This window comes from Aplysia californica, unplaced genomic scaffold, assembly GCF_000002075.1.
Source record: "Aplysia californica isolate F4 #8 unplaced genomic scaffold, AplCal3.0 scaffold00015, whole genome shotgun sequence".
Classification (NCBI taxonomy): domain Eukaryota; kingdom Metazoa; phylum Mollusca; class Gastropoda; order Aplysiida; family Aplysiidae; genus Aplysia; species Aplysia californica.
In genome coordinates, this window is record NW_004797285.1 from 1,989,848 (window position 1) to 2,011,453 (window position 21,606).

The 21,606-nt window shown below is 41.4% G+C and overlaps 2 protein-coding genes across 2 annotated transcripts in view; both read left to right on the plus strand.

Moving 5' to 3' along the window:
- Positions 1 to 1,058: 1,058 nt before the first annotated feature.
- Positions 1,059 to 17,801, plus strand: LOC118478150 (MAM and LDL-receptor class A domain-containing protein 1-like; the record flags this gene model as incomplete). Its single annotated transcript, XM_035971123.1, is given in 14 exon segments — positions 1,059 to 1,158; positions 2,003 to 2,181; positions 2,707 to 2,802; positions 3,352 to 3,483; positions 6,123 to 6,210; positions 6,833 to 7,044; positions 7,345 to 7,463; positions 8,610 to 8,706; positions 9,739 to 9,856; positions 10,847 to 10,969; positions 12,080 to 12,351; positions 14,878 to 14,968; positions 15,738 to 15,845; positions 17,017 to 17,801. Coding segments are annotated over 14 exon segments (2,034 nt in total), but the record flags the coding sequence as incomplete, so codon positions are not given.
- Positions 17,802 to 19,753: 1,952 nt separating this feature from the next.
- LOC101854134 (MAM and LDL-receptor class A domain-containing protein 1) overlaps positions 19,754 to 21,606 on the plus strand; it is a gene marked incomplete at its 3' end in the record, with an annotated part of 99,805 nt that continues 97,952 nt past the window's right edge. The window contains 2 exon segments of the mRNA XM_035971125.1: positions 19,754 to 19,920; positions 20,992 to 21,100.

The window sequence follows — 21,606 nt, forward strand, 5'->3', positions numbered from 1 at the left end:
CAGCATGACTTTCACACCCCACCCCCTCCCTCCAGGCACACACAGAGAAAATCTCACTCATTCCCTTGCACCTTGCGAACCATGGACAATAATATTAGCAAAACACTGCCTTAGCCGCATTCCTTTCGTTCGTGAGCTGTGGACCAGGCCAGGGCGGTCGGTGTCGTCGCCTTGTAGTTGCTGTCGCCTGTGGATACATTCGAACATTCTTCCTAATCTTTCTCCTGCTCTATCACTCACACTGTCTCTCAATCCACAGCTCAGCTCGTCATACGTTCAAAAGTTGCCCACTGATCATGTTTCGTTAGTGTGTGTATAAGTTTGTGTGTGTACATGTGCATGATGGAGGTGGGTGTGTGGTGGGTGTTACTGAAGGTTGTCTGTAAACGGGCTTGCCATGCATGCTGTGTTCATTCCCAGACCAGAGGCAGAATGAAAGTTGGCGCCGAACTCTATCAAAATAAATAGGCAAAAAATCAAGAGACCGGAAGCCGGAAACCGTTCGGAGAAATAAAGATCGGCACTATTTCTCTGAACGTTCGGAGAAATAGTCACTTCGTTAACATTATTTCCGTACCTTGTGCCAAACTTTCGAAATGAGTTGGTGGTGAGAGAACGTTCAATACAAAACGCTTTCTGCTCTTTAGTAATCTTTATTGACCATGATCTCAGCAGGCAAAGGAAACTTGAGATAAACTATCTGCAAACTTCTGTTGGCCTGTTAGACTACTGTAGTTTGCAATGTGGCGCAATCGTTGAGATTTTTAGAGGTAGGCATAATGCGAACAAGTGCGTCATGCTACAAAAATGGGGACATAGTTGAAAATATGTTGTTTTTTACTCGCTATGTAGAGCAAAACTTTCTGCGGATTTATCTAAAACGAATATCAGACGAATTACTTTGACTTTCAAATGTTGAGTACACTTCATTTTGGAGGAAAATATTAACAAAAAAAGTTGTACAGTTGTTTTTTTTTTGGATCACTTTGTAGTTTGTAAAAATGCAATAAAGAAAGGAACCAACTTCTTTCAACATACACGTTCTATCTCTTCGACAGCTTGTCCTGGAGGCAATACACCAAAACCCAAACCTTGGACATCTCTTCGTGGACGATGTGCGCATGTCTACAGGATCCTGCCCCGACCTCGCAGCTGATGGTGAGACTTCAGAGTTTTCATCTAGGCCACTAGATACAAAACTTCAATCTCTCATAAAACTAAATTAATGATATCAAAGTGCAAGATGTCACAAACATCCCCTGACTTCATGAGAATTGGCAATTGGCCTTGTCCGGGTGCTTTAAGTAGGTTGGATTACAGAAATGCTTTGGAGGGCCTCTGAACATCTGTTAGATTCTTTGTAGACTATTATGCAGATGTACCTGAATCGAACTGCCTGTCAAATTCGTTAACGAGGGTAATTTGAGGAGCTTTCAAGGGTCTCCCCCAACTTGTTTTAGTAAGAATTTTACGGCATTTGCAGCACAAGTAGGTCGTACAAGTTCCGAGGTTTAGATGTGTTAAGAGTAACGTACGAAGGAAAGAAAGGGAGCTATGGACGTTAATATTTGATAGTAAATTAGGAGCAAACCATACCAGAGCACCGACCAACTACTCACAACCCCTACTTGGCTAGGGTCTTTTGGTAATGGAAATTAGATTAAGGGATATTGCCTTTTAAACAGCCAAACAGTGTTTACAGGGGTGTTAAACCAGATATAGATACGATTAGATATTTGATTTGGAATTCATATCGGACTTTCTTTTGTTTCTTTTATGTGCGAAAAGTGGTGCTTGGGTTTTAAAGTCCTCTTCAAGGTTGTTACGTGAAAGTAAATATCGCACCGTAGCTAAAAAGATATATTGAAACGGATACATTTTGATCCTTCTCTTTGAACTATAAACACTAAGTATAAGCAAAGCATAATCGATCAAGAAACGCTCATTTATAGACACATAAAAACCCACAAACATACTTCAACAATTGATTGTAAACTTTCAGCTGATATCTGGAGCTGTGACTTTGAGGAGACAGATGGCAAGCAATGTGGTTTTGGGGTTTCCTCTTCGCCAAGTGGCAACTGGACATTGTCCACTGAAATAGTAAATGTGGGCGTTGAGCAAATGAACATAACCGACCACACCCTCAATGCACCGGAGGGACATTTTCTATATTCCCATGTGAGTAAAGAATCTACTGACGTAAGTTAACTAGGGCCTCAATTTGTTTATTCCGTCGTTTATTCCCATATCTTTTCATATATGCAGCAATATTTATGTTAGTATGTGGATTGCAAAAGGAAAAAATAGGGGAAGGGGGGGGGGGGTGAATTCACCTCTTGAGAAATGTGTCTATGAAAGGAATAAAAAGTGTAAAAAAAGACAACATACTAACTTTAGTGCAATCAGATTATTACAAATGAAAAAAAAGCAAAACATTACTTATTAATGCTATTTTTATTTTGTGGCCTCGTGAGATTGCGGTTACGGAGGTTCCATGTCCAGCCTGGACCGCCTTTTCGTCCTTGGGAACAGCCTTTTCACGAATTTTCCTATCCATTTGGCTCGGTTTTATCGGAGATGGACATTAATTTTGGAGGTCACTTCTCTTAAATAACCTTACAGCGTTGCGATGTGTCAACCCTATTCCATAAAAAAATGCTATTTTCTTTCTTGTAAACCTTTTTTTCTGCTTGTACCTTAAAGGTGGTCGTCAACTCTTCCGCCACCATCAAAAGTGGCCTCATTGATGCTCGGGACTCGACAACACCTCTCTGCTTGTCCTTTTACTGCCGCCAGATCGTAAGTTCTTCGAGATTTTTAACTTTAGAAATTGTGTCAGTGTAGTTCCTGATTTGTTATATGTATGGCTCCCCACACCGGAATCAAACTCTGGTCTTCTGCGTGCGGTAGCGAAGCGTTGAACCGCTACACCTCAGACACCGATTCACTGAGACTTCATTGCTACAACCTTGGACATTTTCCTTTCAGACAGATTAAGTGTCATTTTGCCTGCTTTACTCTACTTACCACTTTACCGTACTTATTTGCCAGTATTAAACAGATCAACGTCTTCTGTAGTAGTCGCGTTTGTTGGAAAATTGCTCAACTGCAAGCTCTATGTGTTTTACAATCTATTACCCGTGCAGACCTGTTTGTATTCTGAAACAATGGAGCGTACAGTGCAAGCTGTCATTTTACAGGCGCTAAAACACTATACACCATTATTCTTTCTCTGTCTTTAAAAAAGCACAGTTTCATTCCTACTCGCAATTTAGGAATTTGGACTGTAAACATTTCTGTACCGATAGAGGCAGCCCAGACACTTGTTGAAAAACCTGTCCTCCACAGGGTAAAGGGGCCGGTCAACTCAACGTATCTGTGACATCACCAGGAGCGGTCACCACCTGGAGTCGGAGCTTTGACCTTGGACCAGGCTGGCGGAAAATGTTGGTCAATGTGGAGCCCAATGGAGACTTTGCGGTGAGTTGTTCTTGGCGTACACCAATGAGAGGAGCGAAAGCTTTATAGGTTTAACGTCCTTTGTTAGGTTATTCAAGTGGTGGGACCTCCGAATTGAAAGTCCATCTCCGATAAGATTTAGTGAATTGGGAAAATTTATATAAAACGTCTTTCTTTCCCAAAGATGCAATGTCGGACCGATCTGAAACCCGAACCCCCGAACCCGCGGTCTCACAATTACGAGTCGGGGCAGCTTAACCACTATGCTACTGACGTCAACCATAGAGAGTGCAACCACTTTGATAATGGAGAAGAAAATTGAAACAATACTCTGGGACCAGAAGCACATTAAAAATATGTTTATTTTTCTTTGTTTCCCATTCCTTAACCATAAGGGGCTCTTGTGGTTTACAGGTTAAAGTGTTCGCCTCTCATTTAAAGGTCCCCGGTTCGAATCCGGGTAGAGACGGTAAAATTTCTTCTCTAAAATTGTCTCCTTTCACCTCCTTTCCTGCTCTCAAGCATCGCACTTTCGTCTGCTTTCGTCTCCACTTTTTGCCCCCCTCACATCCTTTGCCCCCTCCTCTGGGCTCCTGACTCTTTCTGCAGAATTTCTACTGCTACTCCTTGGCTCCTTCTTAATGCTGTCTTTCAGCCGTAGCCCTGATCTTCTGTTAGGAAATATCTACACCTAGCCTTCTCGGATAAGGGCGAAAATTCTCGGAGGTCTCGAGTGCAAGTTGCGCACGTTAAATATCCCGTGGTGATGTAAAATCAATAAGCAAGCTTTGGCCGCCATCAGGGCAAAATTCAAAATTTCCTACCAAATGAAAAAAAATGTTTAATGCGTCCCGCGCGCTCATCTGACCTAATGCAGTTGCGAGCGTCGTAAAACACTTACCACCCCTCCCCCTAAAAACAAACAAACAAACAAACAAATAAAAACAAACAAACAAATAAAAACAAACAAACAAACAAACAAAAACAAACAAACAAACAAACAAACAAACAAACAAACAAAAAACGACCATGTTCCTTTTATTGGAACTAACTTGTTTGTGTGTATAAGGGCTAGGCATCTCCTTTCTGAACTCTAATCACTCATAAGCGCATACGAATTTATTACCATTACCCCATACAAAATTCTATTCAGCAGTCACATACAGTTTTAGGCAAGGCGGAAAAATGAATAATAATATGTGGCTCACACAATTCTCACATTTCTCTCTCTTTCTCTGACTTGCTTTCTACTTCCCTCCCCTCCCCCCTCTCCACTCTCTCTCTCTCTCCCTCTCTCCCTCTCTCCCTCTCTCTCCCTCTCTCTCCCTCTCTCTCTCTCTCTCTCTCTCTCTCTCTCTCTCTCTCTCTCTCTCTCTGTTTCTCTCTCTCCCCCCCTCTCTCTCTCTCTTTCACACACACACACACACACACACACACACACACACACACACACACACACACACACACACACACACACATATATATATATATATACATATATATATATATAATATATATATATATATATATATATATATATATATATATATATATATATATATATAATACTCTGTCACATTTTAAAGTATACACTGTGTTAAAATGAAAATAGCTAGTTTCACAATGAGTAGTTATTCTTTAAAATTTCAGGAATACTAATTTAATCAATTTTAAATGCGAAAAAAGCAACACCAATACGGAATGTTAACATAACAGGTTTACTCACGATATACAAGAGTGTGGGGGGTGGTTTACAAAAGTAACACGATCAGCAGCGTTGACGACGGCTTGACATCGTCGCCGCCTTGAATCAATCAATCGCTGCACTGCCTGTTGAGGGATGTTATTCCACTCTTCATGGGATGCTCTCTCAAGTTGAGGAAGTGTCTGAGGCTGGGGTTGTCGCATATTGTTCAACTCATCTCTGGTTAGTCTTGCCGTTTTGAAACGATTCCGTAGATGCGACAGGCGTATAAAAAGATCCTCTCTTTGAGTTCTTCTCCCTCGTTGGCTGTGTCGATCCTTTCCTGATTTTGTTGTTTTCTCGCGATCCATTGTTCTTCGTGTCACACTAAAATGTCTCGCAACAGAGGATACTAAGGCACCCCCGCAGATCATTCCAACAAGCTGATTTCGCACATTTTCTCGTAGGGCGTGACATGAGGAAACGTAGACAAAACAAGTTTTATCACTGGCGAATTGTTACAAAAATGACAAAGCTTCGATGTGTGTTTCTTTTTTAAACAAATCATTGCCGCATCATGAATAATTCTAAAAAAAACACGAAACATGTAACACGCATACAGATACAAAACCACTCGCGCGTTCAGAAATCTGAAAACAGCTCACCAGCGACAGATATATCACGTAATCAGTGTGTAAATTTGAAAGTAATTGGTGGCATAGATTTTGTTTTATTGAGCTTCAAAATGTGTATACTTAAAAATGTGACAGAGTATATATATACATTTTCTCTAGTGCCTTACATTTATGCCCAATTCAAATCTAAAACCGGAAACTACGGCACTGATATAGAATTTTATACGGCTACACATCGGAATAGCGAGCTTGCGTAGTACTCAACATTGGAATACCGAGCGAATCTGATATTGGAATGACAAGTCCTATAATTATTAACAACTTAACTGCTGTTGTTGCAGGTTGCTTTTCAGGCTGTTATAGGTCAGTCAAAAGTTTCCTACGCCATCGATGACATTTTGATCTCAGAGGGAGAATGCAAGACGGGAGGTAAGTGGTTATAATTTTTTATTTTTTATTCAAGGTATGGTACAACGTTCACTTTGATAAGAATAAGGAATGATGGTATGATGATTTTGACACTTGTATATTTTTTAAAATATGAAAATCAACACATATAATCATGTGTACCTCCCACCATAGGTTCAAAAGACGTAACATTGAATACCCTTATCCGGTCATTTCATTCCTCTTTACTTTGTCAATGGACAATACGTTGTAGAATGTTCGTTAAAAAATTCGTCAATATGATGATATGTATTATTTTCGAGTCTTCTGGAGCTCTGCTCTATTCTCAGAGCATTTTACGAATCTGAAAAGCTTGTTAAATGCTTACCGTAATACTGTATTACAAATAGTTACGACGACCACATAATTAACCTTAATGATATCAAGAACAGTTATTGTAAAAGCTAGAATCAGCACCAACTTACATTGATGTAACAACAACAGCAGCAACAGCAACAACAGCAACAGCAGCAACAACAATAACAACAACAACAACAACAACAACAACAACAACAACAACAACAGAAAAGCAACAACACCAACAGCAAATGACAACTCTTACAACAAACATTTTTCAAAACCAAGCCTTCCTTTCCACACGCAGAGTCCTGCACCTTCGAACACGACCTTTGTCAATGGAGCAACTACGGCCACGACCCTGACCCTGGTTTCTACTGGACGCCCATGAGAGGCGTGTCCACAGGAGGTGGCTATCGCCCGGCATGTGACCACACATTCGGTACAGTCTACGGCCATTCGCTGCAGATGGAGACTGTTGGAGCGCCGGTTGGGACTCGTGTTAGGCTGTACAGTCAGGTAAACCCAAGCTTTCTGGGTTTTTTCAAATACTTTAATCCAATGCTTTTAAAATCCGGCAAGAGGTGTTACTTTGAATAAAGAATGTTTTGATTTTGATCGAGTTCAAAGCCCTCCTCGTGGGGAGGAAATTTTATCTTACATCTCCATCTTCTCACTGCGATTTATCCCACATATCCGAGGTTAACCCTGACAGATACAACCAAAACAGCTTACCACCTTTATAACATGAATGCATAATGTCAACAGTTTTAAAGGGGGAGTAAACATTATAATTTCTTTTCTAACAATGTGTCGCAGGAGTTTTCAGCCTCCGACAACCCTATATGTTTGTCCTTCTGGTACCACATGTTTGGCAAGGATGTGGGCCAGCTCAGAGTAATGGTCACCAACGATCCCAGCTCTGGAGATGATCTCAAGTAAGTCCAAATCATTTGCTCGCCAGACTGTTAATATTTCTTTGGGTATATATTGTTGTTTCTATTTTGCTTTCTTTTGGCGACTCTGGATCATGCGTTCTTAGAGGTTTGGGGGCTAGATCTGTGTTCTTTTTTCTGGGTTGCTTTTTGAAGTATTTCGTTCTTCTGTTTTGTTTGTCTGGCGAGTTTCACCGTTTGGCGATGTTACTTCATTGTTTTGTTTTGCTTATTTATTTCGTCTGCTTGTAAATTGTGTTTGCTGATTTCTAATATCTTAAAGGTAGTTTTTATTTTGTTCACCGTTTCTAGGTTACTGTAAAATACTACTAAAAAGTGTAAAAAGCCACTTAGTGTAACAAGAATCATAAACTAAGTAAGTGATAAAAAACCAGCATATTCGGTAAATAGGATACTTTATTTATACATGTATTTATTTCAATACAATGTTAGTGTTTACGTATCCAATTCAAGGTGTTGACAAATATACCCCGCACCCCTCTACTTTCAAAAGTTGCACTAATCAAACTAATAGAATAAGAGGCTTCAAGCATGTGGCCCTAATCAGCTTTTAAGACGCCCGGGGAAAGTTGCTTCATGGATGGGCTAAGGTTTCTTAACGTGAGCTGTGCTGTCACCTGCTATTCCAGTTTGAGAATGTGAAAGAATTTGTTCTCGTTGTTGGGCGGACGCTTGTAGGTCCTACTATGTCGCCCAAGAACATCCTATAAATCCATTAATGCTCTGTAGGGTTGGGATCTGGTGAGAAAAATTAGGCCCGTTCATCCTGTTAACTTGTTGATGCTGCAGGAAATTGTCTACGACCCCCCCCCCCCCAAAAAAAAGGTGTATCCATAGCCCTCTGTAGTTATTGCTATTGGTGGTGGTGGTGGTTGTGGTGTGCTGCGAAGAAGTTAAGATTGAACACACACCACGTTCGTTCAATAAGTATGATTTCCCTCAAACCATATTAACCCTTTTTTGGAGAATGAGAGGGTTAACATTTTATTCATTCCATTTCTTCTGGCTGTGTTGCAATAAAACATTTTGAAACACCCTCAAACCTAGATCTTGCTACTCTCCACTGTCTCTTTAGTGACTGGAATACTATAAACAAGTGTATTCTTTACATTGTTTTTCTTTCCTTAGCGAGGCGAATTTGTGGGAACTGGACGGTCCGACAGATGACCTTTGGCACGAGGCTCACGTGAACATATCGTCCTTGTACACAAAGACTCCATACATGGTAATGGAACTCTTTTTTTATCCCACAGATTGACTTTAAAAATAAAGTTAAAAGTACACCTCCGGTCTGTGGGAGAGCCATTGGAAAAAACAAACAAATAACAAACTTCACAACATTAAACCCAAACTGGGACCGCGAAATCCTTCGGGCCTCTCCAGAAGAGACGAAGTCATTTTTACTCGATTACGCCTTGGACACACGGCCCTAACACACAAATAACTCCTTCGGGGAGACGAGAAGCCGTTCTGAATCGGATGCGACACAGATTTTACCATTTGACCCGAAGGAAATACTTTAGATGCAAAAGATTGCAAGATATTTTTCCGTCGTTGTTCCCAACAGAATTTTAGATTTTATGACGGCCATTGGCCTTTATGGGAAAATACAGAGTGAAATTAAATTATAAATTTTTAAAATGTTATTTAGGAAAGTTGTTTTAGATTGAAAATAAATTTACACCGAATTTTAAATATTTAAACATTTTTAGATCTAACTATTGACCCGAGCCCAGCCGTACAGTGAACTGTTGCGAATAGAACTAACTTGTGTTTCGTGCGCTCACATGACCTTATGCAATTGCGAGTGCCGTAAAACTCCATACTAAACTAAACTAACTCTCCTTTTATCTTTCATGGCCGCTTGTGTCAATGCATTTCTTTAAGAACTTTCCAGCCAAATTAGCAAGCTTACTTATTACTAATAGTATAGCTGTAAGGTCCCTAAAGAAATACCCTGACAGTGCTCTTTGACGTAATTCGAGTTCATCATAGAGGGAATCACGAATGACTAAATTTGGAGTAAAAATTCAAATAAAATAAAAAAATAAATCGAGGACAGGGGGGATGCCAGGGGCACTCCTAATTGCGAGAATGGTGGTTTACCCTTCATTTGGGCTCCCATGATACACGAGTCGTCACAAAGTAAAGAAAAAAAATAGCGACGTCCACGTCAGTGAACGGTCTGGGAGGTTACTAATACCAGTTTATTGTCGGACCCAAGTACAAACAATCATTGTTCATCTTCTGTTTTCAGGTCGTGATCGAAGGGACGGTTGGGACATCGACCCAGGGAGACATCTCTATTGATGATACCTTGTTTTTCGTTGACTCTTGCACCACACTGCCTTCGTATGCTGAGCCTTCCAGGAGTGGTGAGCTCTGATCGAATGTCCGGGGAGTTTCAAAACACAAACTGAACGAAATCTGAAACCAGGTTTTACAGGAAGGGCACAGTTAAATAAATTGCATTGAAGCACTTTCTTTTTAAAAAGAACGGAAAGAAAAAAAATGTCAACACAAGAAGAAGAAGAAAAAGAAGAGGAAAGGGATTTATGAGAGGAATAAAGGAGAAAAATGGAAAAAGTAGTACTGAAAGGAAACAGAAGATAAAGTGGAGGTTGAAAAAGGAAGAAAGAAAAAAAGGAGGAGGAGGTTAGGACAGACATTACAGAAAAATCCTGTAATATAAAAGTGTCACACCACCTTGCAGAAACCAGTTTAAGTATCCGAAGAAGCATAACGTGCGAACACTTCTTCATATTAAAAAAGAAAAGCAAAGGATTAAAAATAATGGATCTTACCTTCAATTTTTTGAAGATGCATATTTTACCACACCGTTTGAAGAAGCGATGTTTTGGGGCTCTTTAAAAAGAAGTATAACTTTGGTATTTACTCTGATTCTTCAACTCTGTTTTCTTAATCTAAGATTTAAAAAGGCAGCGTAATCACGAGATTGCGGGTTTGTGGTTCGAGCCTCAGCTCGGCCCAACGTTATGTCCTTGGGAAAGGCCCTTTACACGAATTTTCCACTTGGCTCGGTCCTTTCGGGGATGAGCATTAAACTCGGAGTCACGCATTTGAAATAATCTAACATTGTTGATTGGGCCATTAAACCTATTCCATTTCTGTATTTTAAAAGGGTAGTCAACAACATACAAGTTACAGAACGTGCAAATTTGTGTATGTAATTTGTGTTTGAGGGCTAAAATTTTGCCCAGCATTTTGTCGTATTATTATTATTATTATTATTATTATTATTATTATTATTATTATTATTATTATTATTATTATTATTATTATTATTATTATTATTTGTCAGCTACGTCCTTAAAAAGTGTATTTCTTTGTCCCATCCCTTCAAGCTCTCAATACGTTGGCGTGTGACTTCATGGATACCTTGTGTGGCTGGAGCCAGGGCCAGTCTGATGATGGTGATTTTGAACTTGGACACGCAACATCCACCCAGTGTCAATTTGGAGATTCGGGTTAGTTATGTTCATTCAAAACATCCTGAAAGCCCTACTGAGCACGATGGACTATTTTGAAAACGACTCAAATAGTTTGGTTCCTACCTCCTAGTCTCTCTCTTTCACCCCCCCCCCTCCGTCTCTCTCTCATTCTCTCACTCAATCTCTCTCTCTCTCTCTCTCTCTCTCTCTCTCTCTCTCTCTCTTTCTCTCTGTCTGTCTGCCTCGCATGTCTTTTCCCGTCTGTTTCTCTTTCTCCCACTCTTTGTCTGTTGCTCTGTCTTTTTGTCAGTCAGTCAGTCAGTCAGTCAGTCAGTCAGTCAGTCAGTCAGTCAGTCAGTCAGTCAGTCAGTCAGTCAGTCAGTCTGTCTGTCTGTCTGTCTGTCTGTCTGTCTGTCTGTCTGTCTGTCTGTCTGTCTGTCTGTCTCTCTCTCTCTCACTCTCACTCTCACTCTCACTCTCTCTCTCCCTCCCCCTCTCTCTTGTTCTCTGTCTCTTTCTCTTTCTCATACTCGTTCTCCCCCGCCCTCCTCTCCCCGCTTTCTTTTTACTTCTTAATTTTCCCTCTTATTTCTCTCTTTATCCCCCTTTCCTCCCCCCTCACATTCTTTCACCCCCTTACCAACCGCTCCTTTTCATCCTTGTGATAGAATTGTTAGTTAGCTTGTAACGGCATAGGACCGAACCATTATTATAGCAACACCTGTTGATTTTGTGATATTACGCTTTTAGTCTCATTCTCCTGTATTTTAACTCCTTTTTACATTTCCCATTTTTGTTTATGCATCCTGTTTCTGTGATTTTTGTGGGGATCTTTTTCTCAAAGAAATTCTAATAATATTCTTTAGACTATTTTTAAAAAATCTCTGGATAGGACTTTTATCTCTTAGCGTCCGTGGTGTGGGACTTGAGCACTTATAAGCTGTCGCCCGCAGAAGACCGGAGTTCGATTCCCCTATAGGGAGCGTTTTTATTGAGTATCTCCGTTTTTTTACTGGGATGTTATCCCTCTCAGTCGAGGTTGGCTTTGACAAGCAGGATCGAAGCTAGCCTCCTAAAAGACCTGAACTGTGTAGTTGGGGGCGTGAAAACAACTATATTAAAACGAAAATTCTTATCTTTACTCAGGACATCTGATGCTAACCTCAAAGGGCACAGACCTCAGCACGACCGAACTGCTGTCCCCTGTCATCGCCCCTACTAGACAGAGCTGCCTCAACTTCCACTACCATATGTACTGTTGGCTTGGACAAGTAACCTTCTCCGTGCTCCGCTGGAGCAATGGTTTGGAGGTCATGGAGTATTATCAAGAGGTCAAAAACGGTCAAACAATCAAAGGGAATGGCGATTCCTGCGAACGTCTGATGTCCATCAACATTGACAGTACGACGAACTTTCAGGTAAGTTCACGTCATCAGTTATACATTACCGATGGTTTCTTAAAGAATAATTTCTAATTATGCGGTTACATTAAACGCTACTGCAAGAACATCGACTACTGCAGAGGTAGAGAGCAGTTTATCCCTCTTCCAAAGTAGTTGACCCTGAGCTCTTTGTCCAAAGTAAGCTTGGGAGGTTTGTGTATTTCACGTTGTTTTAGAAAGTGATTAGCACTGCTCTTGTGTTTTCTGCCACAGACATTTTTTTGGACGCAGATTAGGCTTGTATTTTTTTAGAAGGGGATCCAAACAGGAGAGGGGAAACACAGCCATCTGTGCGGACCAGTCCGACGGATCTCCAACCAGATCATGATGGAAACTATAAGTAGACAGACTCTGGGATGGATCCGGAAGGGGGGGGGGGGCAGAGATGGACATGTTCCGACTGCAGTGCCCCCAACACAGTGGACAAATAAGACTGCGTACTGTATCGGTCGCTGGTTTTCGTTCTCTCTCTAACACACACACACACACACACACACACACACACACACACACACACACACACACACACATACACACACATACACATACACATACACATACACATACACACACACACACACACACACACACACACACACACACACACACACACACACACACACACACAAGCGCCCGTCCCCTCCCCTCTTAAAAAACTCCAGAAAAAGCCCATAACAGAAAACAACAAACAACAAACAACAAACAAACAGACAAACAAACACACACACAAACAAACAAACACACAAACAAACACACAAACAAAAAACAAGCATTAAAATGTAAAAACAAATTTATATAAAAAACGACTCAAAGAAACTTCGCTGTGAAGCTTGCACCCCACGGGTCGCGCTATCACTCCCATGTCAAAGGCAAAACATGGTTAGTCTCAAGAGAGGTAATCCATCAAATATGACAACTGTTGTTTTTCAGCACCACTATTAAACCAGTCTTGTTAGTTTTGTTACCTTTGGCTTTGGCATTAAACTGGTAAAGTTGAAGGTGTATAGAGTGGTAATGCGGTCGTGCTTCCGACACTGTACGTTTGTCAGACATGGGCAGTTTAAGAGTATTGTGCCAGAAACCTGCAGCGTTTCCACATAAATTGCTTGTTCAGAATCACTTGGCAAGACAAAGATCCTGACACAGAGAGATCCTGGCTCTTGATGGTCGGCCAAGCACCTACCCCCTGCCCAGGCAAGCCAAAGTCAGATGGACAGGCGGAAGCGCTTGGATGCCTGACGCACATTCTCCCAAAACATTGTTCTCCGGCAAACTTGTGAAGGTCTGGCACACATAGAGTGGACAGAAAAGTGCTCCAAGGACAAACTCCAATTATCATTGAAGAGCTTTGAGATCTACCGGGCTCATGGGAAACTCAAGCGTATGACGTTCCACCTGGCGATGAAACACCAAGAAGCCCACGTCATCCTATTAGAGGAACAGGATTGCGGAAGCTCAAAGAAAGCGTGAGCTGCAAAAATCCACAACCATTGATCTTCCACAAAATATTATGACAGAGCACATGTGGCCAATCTGACTAGCATTTTAAGCAGCCTTAAAGGTTTGATCAGCCCAGCCTTGCACGCGTTATTAAAATTTCCGCTCCCAACTCTACGTGATGTCCTGGTCCTTTTCAACGATAACGGACGAGCGATTTTGGTGTGTCCTAAAGTGAATCGTCTTTACGACAGAGTGTATGATCTAGAATTTTATAATAAAAGTCTGTGTGTAGAACCCTCAAAGTTTTAACAACTAAACAAAGGTATGACTATTTATTAAGTATGGAATCAGCCCAATGAAATACAAAAGGAAAAGAGCAATGATATCTCCTTTTTGAAGCTGTTTGGTGAATATTAAATCTCTCTTAAGATTTACAACAAAGGATAAATTCTGTCCTCTTCACTGATGCCAGAGGTAGTGATTTATAATGGGGGGGTTTTTTTGGCTTTTGATCAAAGTTTTTTTTCAAGAAAATAAACATTGAAATATGTTTTAAAAGTGACATAAAAGGTTTTGAGCTATTAAAGAAAATCAATAAAAATTTGCCCAGCCAATAGAAAATTGTCGGTTTCTTCGTATTTCATTATTTTGACGAGTGCCTGATTTCACCACGATGTCACACAAATGCTTCACCCCGGCAAGCTAATTCGGTACAAGATCAGCTTTACACAACACGATTTTTGTTGTGAAGGAAAGTAATTTTTTCACATCTAGCATGTGAGTCCGTACCAGCCTCTGTGGTGTAGGGGCTAGGTACTTCGCCGACGCACGCAAGAGAGTGAGTGCGACTCTATGTGGGAAGAGTTTTTGTCGAGTACTTTTGCTTTTCTGTGGGACGTTTTATCCTTCTCATTCCGGGTTGGCCTTGACAAGCAGGGCCGAAACAGCCTGCCTCCTACAGGAATTTAATTGTGTCGACGACGGGGTGGAACAATTTTCCAATGACATTAATTACAATAATTACATCTCAGCACTTTATTCTGTTTTCCTCGTCTCTTTCAGATTGTCTTTCAAGTGACGCTCCACGACGCCCAAAACAGTGGTGTCATCATCAATGACGTAACACTTGTACCCGGACCTTGCAAGAGACGGGGTGAGAATTGTTTATTTTGTTCAACTAGGACAGTCTTTAGCTCGTTTTTAAAAAATTTACTGCGTTCTCCAAAAGTACATTTTGTTTTTTATGGTTATCGTACTCACCCCATCCCCCCAACCAACACCCTTTTGGGGTTTTCCAAACAGCATCTTTGGTCTTGAGGTTAGGCTATTCGGTTGGCAACTTAAAAGTCGTAAGTTAAAACCCGACCTTGTGTCCCTGGAACAGGCACTTTGAATGAATTTTCCTCACTGAGAATGGATACCCGACAATAAACGGCGCAAAAACTTGTTAGTTTGTTCGCGTTTAAATTAATACAAAACAACGGTCTGTTGTATTCAAGTGCATGTTTTTTTAGGCGTTTATTGACCCGCACAGTTCAGGAAAAATGACTCTGTGTCGTTGGTGAATCAAGTGATGAATTTCATAAACCCTTTTCAGATATATAACTTGCAATATTCGATTTTTATTTCTATCCAGCAGACCAGTTCTTGTAGCAGGCTGAATTTGTCTTTCGTTGTACAAGTGAAACCACTAGATCTAATTTCAGTAAAAAGTATTACGACCTGAGTTCGATTCCCATGTGAGGGGAATTCTTATCGAGTATTTCGGTCCTTCTGCTAGGACGCTGTATCCCTCTCAGCCCGGTTGGCTCAGACGGGTAGATGCAGGGTCGAAGCCTGCTTCCTAAAAGATCTAAATATGTCGATGGAAGCGTAAAACACCCACATCTTATCTATTTTTGTTCTGTCTGACCCAACTACAGATGTGTGCGATCTAGAGAGCGACATGTGCGGCTTCTTCGGTACACAGGGTACAACTCTACATTGGCAGCGGGTGCAGGCGCTGGATCACACGACACACGGAACTGACGGTGCGGGCTCAAGCCTTTTGTTTGATTGTTCTCTTTAATTTCTGAGGCACAGGGGGTTGGCAGGTGCTCGGGTTTTGTTTGCTCCTTCTTTCCTATCAAACATATATTGTCCTTTTGTCTCATCCTTCTTTTCGTATTTGTTACTCTCTTGTATCACTTCTAATCTTCGGCACTTATATGACTGTATTGTGTTGCAAGTGCCGTAAAACTCCTAAAAAAAAGACGTTTTTGAGGCATGGTGTGAAGGTTTCTGTGCTGTAGTGGTTAGCATTTTTGCCCTGAACACAAAATACATAAGTATGCCCCCCCCCCCTCAAAAGGGGGAGGGGGTGGATTTTAATGATCATTTCAATCTTCTGCTGGATCGTAGCATCTTTCAGAGCCGGAATTCGCTCTAAAGTAAACCACACACGCACGACACGCACGAGCCAATGGGCACCAGCCAAGCAACTGGTCTTGTCCCGAGCGTCGGCCTTGGATTATTTTTTTCACACAGTCATGCAGCAGTGACGTCGAGGATATCTCCATATTTTTTCAGGCTAATTTACATAGTCAGCATTAGGCGTAGAGGGTTTTTTCATGTATACGGTTGTTTTTTCAACATAAAAATTTAATGTGTATGACAATTTGCATCAAATGCATGATAATTTTGACGCTGACTATGAATCTGTACATTAAAAAGGAAAGAGAGAGGACTTTTTTCTACACCACCACTCCACTCTACCCGTTCCAATGGAAAAAACGTTTGGGGTAACTTTGATTTCTGGATTTGCGCCCAGCCTCATGAAATCTTGGTAACACATGCTGCGAATTTCGAGGGGGGGGGAGGGGGAGTTGCAATAGGGTTGTAACTTTACCTAACAGGAACGTGAAAAATTGGGCTGCAATCGTCAAGATGTGCGAAGACGTGGGGGTTGGGGTTTAACTTTGACTATATTAATTCTCTAGGAAAAATCTTCGCTCGTTCACTTCTATACAAAGTAATCGCTCTCTCAGATGAGAAAATTGGTTAATTAGACAAGTGGTCGTCTTGAACAGCTACTTTTTATTTAAGAAAAAATGCAAAGTAGAAAGTGAGAAGTGGTTGTTTGTACAATTGCTTATATTGGATAGATAGTTGTTCGACCATAGTTCTATTGTACGCATTTGGTGCATTTACCCCTCGCCTCAGGTCACATTCTTCAGCTGCGGTCCAATGGCAAGCCCGAGGGTTCCGCAGGGGACCTTTTGAGTATGATGCTTCCCGGTACTGGACCAGAATGCCTTCAGTTTTGGTACAAACTGACCAGTCAGCCAGGCGCAGGACTTTTCAAGGTGTTGATGATGGAAAAGAAAGGGGAGGGGTGGCCTGTGACGATGGTGGCCTTGTGGAGTACGAGCGAACCGACAGGCTCGGACTGGGTGGTCATGAGACTGGAAATACCGGCGTCTGCAAGCTACATGGTACGATGGCTGCAAACTGGAAAGTGACAGTTTACATCTTTTCAGTTTACATGCTCCTTAATGATTTTTACTGACACTTTGCACTTTCTTAGTGACACTTTGCATTTTTTAAATTTGCATTCTCCTTGATGGTTCTTAGCGACACTGTACGTGTACAGTTTTTGGGAGGCTTTGAATTTGGGGAGATCATATTGGAGGTAGATGTTAATTCTGAGTTCACACCTATTAAAGAAAAAAGGACGTTAATCACATAAAATGATACTATTATACAAGAAAAGAAGAAGAAATTTTCTTCAATGTCTATTGTGAGATATACGTAAGGCATTCCTTTTAATAAGAAAGAACACCCCGAAACTTGCCCCCATTTATTGAAACTGGAAACAGTTGCGGTTACAATTGCTATTTTCCCAAGCGAAATAAATTATTTGCTTCGTGAAAGGTCCTGTGGATTGTTTATTTGATTACATGTATTTATAAGTCATTATAAAGTAAAATCACATCCCCCCTCCTCTGATTCCCTAATTCTCTCTCTCTCTCTCTCTCTCTCTCTCTCTCTCTCTCTCTCTCTCTCTCTTTCTCTCTAGGTCACGTTTCAAGGCACCACCACAAATCAGTCGGTGAGCTTTGAGGTGGACCTGGATGACATTCAGTTTTTGCCGCGTCCCTGCAGCGGCAGTTTGACCTGTGATTTTGAGCGTGACATGTGTCACTATCACCCTGATGATGGACAGGCGGCAGAATGGACTCTGTCAACTGCGTTTGGAGACCACACCACTTCCACGGGTGAGCATGATTTGAAGATTGATCGACTGTTTGGTTGGTTGGTTGGTCGTTACTTGATTGATAGTAATGTTAGACGTTGGTTGTTATACAGGTTCGAACGTATGTTCATTTAGTAGTTGGTTGAAGAGATGGTGGGCTGGTTGGTGGGTTGGTGGATTGGTGGGTTGGTGGATTGGTAGGTTGGTTTGTTGGTGGGGTGGTAGGTGTGTTGGTTGGTAGAAGTGTTGCTAGGCAGTTGGGTTTAGAAGGTATGGTAATTCGTTAGTAGAAGGGTTGGTGAGGGTATTAGTTGGTTATGCCATTGATATGTTTGTAAATATAGTATAGATTGTAAAGGGTATTGAAATTTCTGTTGCGTGGAAATTTGTGCTATCCAAAAGCTATTTATTTTCATCAAATAAACTAGGTGATAACTTGCTAGTCAAGTTGCTGATCATGTTGGTTGGTGTTTATGGAATTTCTTTTTTTTTTTGCTTGTTTGACAGGATGAGTAGGGAATGAACGGGCTGTATGCCAGTTTGGGCCACAGTCAGATTGCTTACTGAAAGTGAGCTAGATAGGAAACAAGGTAGTAAAAAACACTCAAGCATGATGGAAATCTCATCTATGCCCATCTTTTGATGACGGACGAAGCATTAATGTCACAAAACATACACCTTAATCTCAGACTGTTGTTGTGTAAAATTAGATGCAAAATTGTCCTGTATAGATAACTTTCGCCTCAACGACGTAATTAAACTTGTCTTATCTCTTTATAACAACTCTAGGTCAATGTGCGACTGTCCAGTTTTTGGATACCCAGACGGTAAAAACTAGATTGACTAGCGATCTCCAAAAGCCCATTGACAAGATGTGTCTCAAGTTCTGGTACAGTATCCAAGGATCAAGTAAGTTCCATCTTTGTGGAATACTTGCGTTTACCTATCATTGTCAGCCCCAGCCTATCTATCTATCTATCTATCTATCTATCTATCTATCTATCTATCTATCTATCTATCTATCTATCTATCTATCTATCTGTCTGTCTGTCTGTCTGTCTGTCTGTCTGTCTGTCTGTCTGTCTGTCTGTCTGTCTGTCTGTCTGTCTGTCTGTCTGTCTGTCTGTCTGTCTGTCTGTCTGTCTGTCTGTCTGTCTGTCTGTCTGTCTGTCTGTCTGTCTGTCTGTCTGTCTGTCTGTCTGTCTGTCTGTCTGTCTGTCTGTCTGTCTGTCTGTCTGTCTGTCTGTCTGTCTGTCTGTCTGTCTGTCAAAGATTCGAAGCAACGTTGTCCGCACAGTTGTCTAGAATGATACAGCCTGACTTGCTGACGTGCCCTTTGGAGGTGAATTGCTTACCATCAGCGTGACCCAACCCCATCAATAACTACCAAAAAAACAACCCCTCAACAAAACCAAAACGCAAAAAACGACCCCAAACAAAAAAAAACACGAAATAAAACAAAAGACCCAAAGCAAACGAATCATAGGAGTGATCTTTAACCCCACAAAAAATAGATACTGATTTAAAGTCCTTTCTCTCTGTCTAGGTCTCCCCCCCCCTCCATCTCCTATCCCCCCCCCTCTCTCTCTCTCTCTCTCTCTCTCTCTCTCTCTCTCTCTCTTCCTCTCTCCCCCCCCCCTCTCTCTCTCTTAATCTTGCCCCTCCCCCATGACCCTGACATGGATTACTCTATTTTCCCAGACACTCTCCGAGTCATCCAAGTTTATCAGGATGGCAGCGAGCAAATCGTGAAGGAGGTCTCCAGCACAGATGCAGTATCTACTAAAAGCACACTGAGCTGGAGCTCTCTGCTCCTGGATCTGTCTAGCTCGGGAATTTCTTTCACCCTCGTGTTTGAGGCTGAAAATAAGGTAAAAGAGTCTTGTAGGTGTGATGATGGCCTTGGCTTACGCAGGCCTTTTTTTTCAAATCTCAAGGACAAAACAAACCCATCTATAGGTGCAAAGACACTCTCCACCATACGTGTTCTCCACCCTTCTTTCCTCTTCTCTTTTCTTCTGCCACATCTCTCTCTCTCTCTCTCTCTCTCTCTCTTTCTCTCTCCCTCTCTCTCTCCCTCTCTCTCTCGCTCGCTCTCTCATTCTTTCTTTCTCTCTCTCTCTCTCTCTCTCTCTCTCTCTCTCTCTCTCTCTCTCTCTCTCTCTCTCTCCATTAACCCATGCCCCTTTCTTTTCTTTACTCCTTTCTCTCTGGTTTTCTTTTTTCTCCCCCTTCTGTCTCCCCGCTCTACTGCCACTTCTCTCTACTACCTCTCCCACACTCTCTCATTCTCTCGCTTCCTCTCTTTAAATCGACCCCCCTCCCTCTCATCCCTTCTCTCTTAGCCTAAGGCTTTATGAGTACACCTGAAATTATTTGACTACATCGAGTCCTCCCTTATACCGCATGGCAAATTCCAAAAATCTTGTTTCAGTTCATTTTCCAACGGAACACTTTGCTTTCGGGGTTTGCACTAGACAATAATTCAGCAATTGGTCCCAGGTTTAACTAAATGTAGCTGTTTTTACGCCCTCATCTACACAATTTAGATACTTTGGAGGCGAGCTTCGACCTGTTTGTCAGGACCAACAAGGGCTGAAAGGGATACAACGTTTAAGCAGAAATGCCACGACACTCGATAAAATTTCTCCCCAAATGGGAATCGAACCTTGGTCTTCTCCATACGACAGTCAGTCGCCTAACCGCTACACTGCAGATGCTGCTCAACTTACCTTTAACGTGGCCCAGCCAGAGCACGTTGATACTGCTAGAAATGTCGTGGTAACTGACCCTTCCATAATCTGTTGTCAAGGACATAAAGCAACATTTCTTTTCAGTCTTGTCACCATCATACATATTAATGCATACTCACGCTTGCACACACACACACGTACATACACATATTCGTATGCACCTATATTGGCTTTTTATATTTACTTCAGAATCAAGGCTCAGTATTAATTGATGACGTCACGACGTATGACAGCCTGTGCAGTAACGTCAAGGATACCCAGCAAGGGAAACCTTCACAGTCAGATTCTAAAAAAGGAGGTGAGCTTGGTTCCGAAATCTCTTTGCTTGGTTAGAAGGAAATATTTGAGAATGGACTAAACACAAATTGGACCGTAATGGGGATTTAAATTTTGGACTTTTCGTCCAAATAAGTAAAATAAGACACTATGGGCAAGTATGTCAAAATTCAAGTTTTTCTTTAATCCTGATTGGGAATCATCTGACAATAAAGATACTCTTAAGTTTGCATTTTTTTAAAAGATGCATTAATAGACATACACTCGATAAGTACGATTTACAAACAAAAACAAAAGCAGAGTACACATTTCCCCTTAATGACATGGATGCAAGGCAGAGCTGATTGGACTTTTGGTTTGATCTAAAGAAAGAAAAAAAAATCAGTTCAATTTTTATAAAATCCACTGAAACTCCAAAGAGCAAAATATGTCCGCTGTGAAAATGTTAAGCAAGATACAAACATCCAGAAAACCACCAAAATTTTTGACACACTTTGTTACACTAAGGAGCTCCATCTCCCCCCCCCC